General features: G+C 41.1%; 1 protein-coding gene across 2 annotated transcripts in view; it reads left to right on the top strand.

The window, feature by feature from the left end:
• The window catches only part of LOC101845764, a 13895-nt gene extending 11449 nt beyond the window's left edge, over nt 1–2446 (top strand). Inside the window, exon 5 of one of the 2 annotated variants that reach the window (XM_005094704.3) lies at nt 1216–2446. In XM_005094704.3, coding sequence (XP_005094761.1) covers nt 1216–1637 — 422 coding nt within the window. In that variant the 3' untranslated portion in view covers nt 1638–2446. Of the gene's footprint in view, nt 1–1194 lie in introns of both variants that reach the window. The other variant, XM_005094703.3, reaches the window with a different exon arrangement.
• Nucleotides 2447–4428: the final 1982 nt, after the last annotated feature.

The following is a 4428-nucleotide window of genomic DNA, read 5'->3' on the forward strand; positions in this document are numbered from 1 at the left end:
ACACATCCTCTCCATTGACTCATGGCTAGGATAAGGGGTTATTTTTGGGCGCCTCAATTCGCCCAATGAATACTTTGCGCGCTGGGCATGTTGAGGTATATAATAAAAGTATCAGAACCACCAAAACTAGATCTACTCCTCCTCGCCCAGTGTAATCTTTGCCTCTTGGTCTGCGCTTGATTACTGGATATTCACAGCTAACCCCGATATACCAGGAGGCCGTCCACTATCTGCCTCCTGTGACGCCCATGATTGGAGATGCGCGCCCTAAATTTGCCCAGTGTTCTAGGGTGACGAACAGAATATGTAAAGTAGCTTTATACGTTTGTGACTTAATTGTTTCCCTCAGTGTGTGCTCATCGCTACATGCTGGATTGTCATGCATTGAATGAGAAGGGTCAGGGTTTACAGCCTTCCGGTTCAATAAAGGGCACTTCTAGCTAAATTATACTCATCAATGTTTTAAAAGAGAGGAATGTTCGTTCACACTAATTATTACACGACACAAAGTTAGGAAAATTCCCCCTCACCAGACTCCCACTTTACGTTAATTGAACATAATTATCCATTCCTTTTTATGCCTAGAGGGGGCTAGAGGATAAAAACAGATATATATATTTATTTACAAGGACTCAACTCCCTGTTGATAGGGAGCTAAATGAAAGCCACAACCACTATCTATCTGTCGTAATTGTAGAATACTTTTCTTTTGTTCTATTCAGATCCTGTTCAGATAATTCGTCAACAAAAGCTAAAAACAAAACTGCGACAGAAATCCCCCACAGAACGTACCGTATAGAATTAGATTAGAACTATAATATTATTATACAAACACCTTTTTATAATGTTTTGTTTCAATTGAAGAGCGACATGTAGCAAATCGAAATTGGCTAATGATTTGCATGATTAATGCAATGTTACTCAAACCTTTCCACCCCTTCGTTCGGGTAATTCTTGCGTGTTCTAAGTGTTGTGTCTACTAATGTCATATTTGAGTTTCTGTGCAGATAGTTTATTGGAACCAAGTGTTTATTGTTTTTATTGTTGGTGGTGGTGTTGTTGTTGCTACTGCTACTTTGTTTGTTTATTTCTTTGGGAATGTATTGTTGCTGGGATTTTTTTTCATTTTGTTGCAGGGGGAGGGGGCTTTGAAAAGCCATCTTTGTGCTAACGTTTTCCTCTATCTCTACCAAGAGGTGAATCCCTCCTTGACAGATCCCAACTCAGCCACAGAGACGACCCTCGCCAGTACACATGACGGACACACGTGCATGCACGGGCTCACCAACCCCAGTTTCGACAGGCAACCCAACGATCTGGCTGACGATGATGATGAAGAAGACGACGAAGACTATTTCCCAGACGACAGTGAATTGCTGGGCGCGAAAGCCACAGAGAGCTCCGGGCCGAAAATGAACGAGAGGACGCCATTACAAGCGTCACCGTCCACTGGGCCCTCGTCATGCGTGAAGGTTGTGAGGCCAGTGAGTTCTGCGGTGCGAACATTGCCCTCCAGCCGGCTCACTAACTGCGTGCATTGGTCCAGCCCTCACGAAAGTGCTTACGTGTGTGATAACGACACAGAGTTATTGCTTGTGTCTGGACCAGTTTATGTGGACGAGGAAACAGGGTTGTGAATATAATTGATTGTGACTTCTTGACTTATTGACTTCTTGTACATTTTAAAGTTTTTACACCCCCATAAGCCCTATGTATGTGTTATACCAGGAGGCTAACTGCTTCGAGCCTTCCTGCCTGCTTGTGGAATACATCATGCCAGCGTAAAAAACGAGAGCACACGAAAAAAGTATCTTCCACCCATGCGAATAAACTTTGCGTCTTTTGAGTGCCAGGCAAAGAGCCTAAAACAACTTAGACGTGAATTGGGTTGTGAACATTTTGTTGAAATCTGTGTATTTTGCACCAAAAGTATTAAGCATATCAAATCTCAGAAACCTCTGAGTAAAAGTGAGTTTACTGTGGTAACGAAAGATGCCCACTAAAGTACCTTTCAAATGCGTTGTAATGATTTGAATAAAGAGACAGTGATAGTCTTTTTTTTGTTTTACCAGAGACCAGACTTTGGGGGGACTACATCTTCTACATGTATATTATTGTAATAATATGACTTTGTTCGTTCATCATTCAGTTGTTCCTGTTTTTGATTGTGTTGAGACTGTGAAGGCGAGAGAACATAATTTTACTTACGAAACCAATATTTCTGTTCTGATACTCTTTTCTTCTTCTAAGTTAGCTTTTTTTTCTCCTTTGTACAAGACTACACGTGTGTAGTGCGTGTTAAGGAAACGTTAAATGAGAACAGAATTAAACTTAGAAGTTCCTATCGATTTTTCATTTGCACTCCTTCTGTGAAGGCTATTGTTCTATCTCGTTTGGAAACAATTCTTTCCGGATTTTACGAGTAGGCAACTTTATACTTTATCCTTTAGAGAAAATGAGAAAAAAAGCTCGATTTCAGCTAAAATGAGGGGACACACTTGCTCAGTATTATAATTATTCCTTTTTTCTTCCAAAAGAATACATTCCAATAGTTATTGCAGTAAAATATTAGATCTATTCTTTATCAATTCCGTTTATCTGTCGATGAAAAATTATTATTTCCTCTTTCGTCTACACTTTGTGGACGTACAGAACGCTTGGGCCTCGTTCTCTATTTCCGGAGAGTACTGTTGTCTGTTGAGGAATGAGATAAGGATTCTCCTCCCCCATCACCCCGACAAAAACTGTTCTTTTTATTGATCGGGTCGCTTAAAGGAAAAAAAGGCGACAACCACAACTAAAGCATGGATATGTGGGACTAAAGATTTGCGATATCATAACATTATGAGCGCTTCATGAATAGTATCGACTCCAGGAATCTGGCACAGTATGAATAGGGCGGCGGCATTAAACTGTCCACCGATTGGTGTCTCTATCTGTATCTTTATCTGTTTGTACGTCTGCCTCCCTCTCTCTCTCTCTCTCTCTCTCTCTCTCTCTCTCTCTCTCTCTTTCTCTTTCTCTCTCTCTCTCTCTCTCCCTCTCTCTCTCTTTCTCTTTCTCTTTCTTTCTTTCTCTCTCCCTCCCTCTCTTTCCCTTTTCTCTCTGGTTGGGAGGGGGGGGGGGGGGTATATGTATGTGCGTTCGTATGTCGTTTGATCTATAAGCCTGCCCGTCTGTTTATCTCATTTTTTCCTTCTTCCCTCTCTCTCTCTCTATCTCTCCCTCCCCCCCCCCTCTCTCTCTCTCTCTCTCTCTCTTATATCTATATATCTATCTATCTATCTATCTATCTATCTATCTATCTATATATCTATCTATATATATTATATATATATATAGTCTGTCTTTCCTGTCCCATATTTTTCTAGCAAACACTAACTACATGGCTAAAGGGAGAAGAAAAAGTGAGAGAAAAGATGGGAAAAGAGAGACAAATGGAAAGAGAGAGAGAGAGAGAGAGAGAGAGAGAGAGAGAGAGAGAGAGAGAGAGAGAGAGAGAGAGAGAGAGAGAGAGAAATGTTAGGTTCTTCCAGGTCTTGTTGCCCCTGTCTCTTTGCCGAGACCTAACAATTCATTCATCTGTCTGTAATCTATCGACCCATTCCGGCGGACACAGTCTATTTCTACAACTGTTATTTGTACCGGTACTGTGGTGTTCCGTTCTGTGAGTTAGTGACTCTTATCTCCTTGTTGTACTTTTCTGTGTTGTGTTGCTCTTAATCACCATGGAAACATATAATAAACATTGGAAATGTAATAACAGTAAAGAGTTCTACTGGATTTTATTCACTTCCAACCCTTTTCCCCCTTTAAGTAAATGTCCTCGCAAACCAGTTGTTATTAATGCGTTGTGTAATTGTTGATAGAGTTTTTAATTTGATGTACACATTATAAGTTCAGCAGGCCTACATTTATTATTTCTTCAACCCCTCAATCACTCACATGTTTGTATTTTAGAACAGCAGCAAACCCACTGCCACGGAAAGAAAAGGCACAAAGATTCTGGGTAAAGTAATTGTGCAATAACGAGGCTGTAGACGTATTACGCTCCCAACATTTAAAAGGCTGGCTGCTTCGAATCTGCCTGCCAGGGCCAACCTTTGCTGAGAGAGATACAACTTCACAACACACAGACGGATATTACACTCAATAACAACAGGCTTGTTTGTGTTTTTTGGTTTGATTTGTTTGTGTGTGGGGGGGGGGGTATAAGTGTTTTACGGCGCTTGCACCTGCATAAGGTCATATGAGCTCACCGGAAACATTACACTTTTTCAGTTGGAAGGAAATTTTGAATTTTGACCGGATGGCGGACAAAGCCTACTCTTACGGATTTTGAACCACCAAGGAATCTTTAACGTGCGTAACATGCACATGGGACCTCCGAGATTTTTCGCACTTAGCCGAGAAGGCTTGGTGTTAGAT

Source organism: Aplysia californica, unplaced genomic scaffold (assembly GCF_000002075.1).
Source record: "Aplysia californica isolate F4 #8 unplaced genomic scaffold, AplCal3.0 scaffold00088, whole genome shotgun sequence".
NCBI lineage: Eukaryota > Metazoa > Mollusca > Gastropoda > Aplysiida > Aplysiidae > Aplysia > Aplysia californica.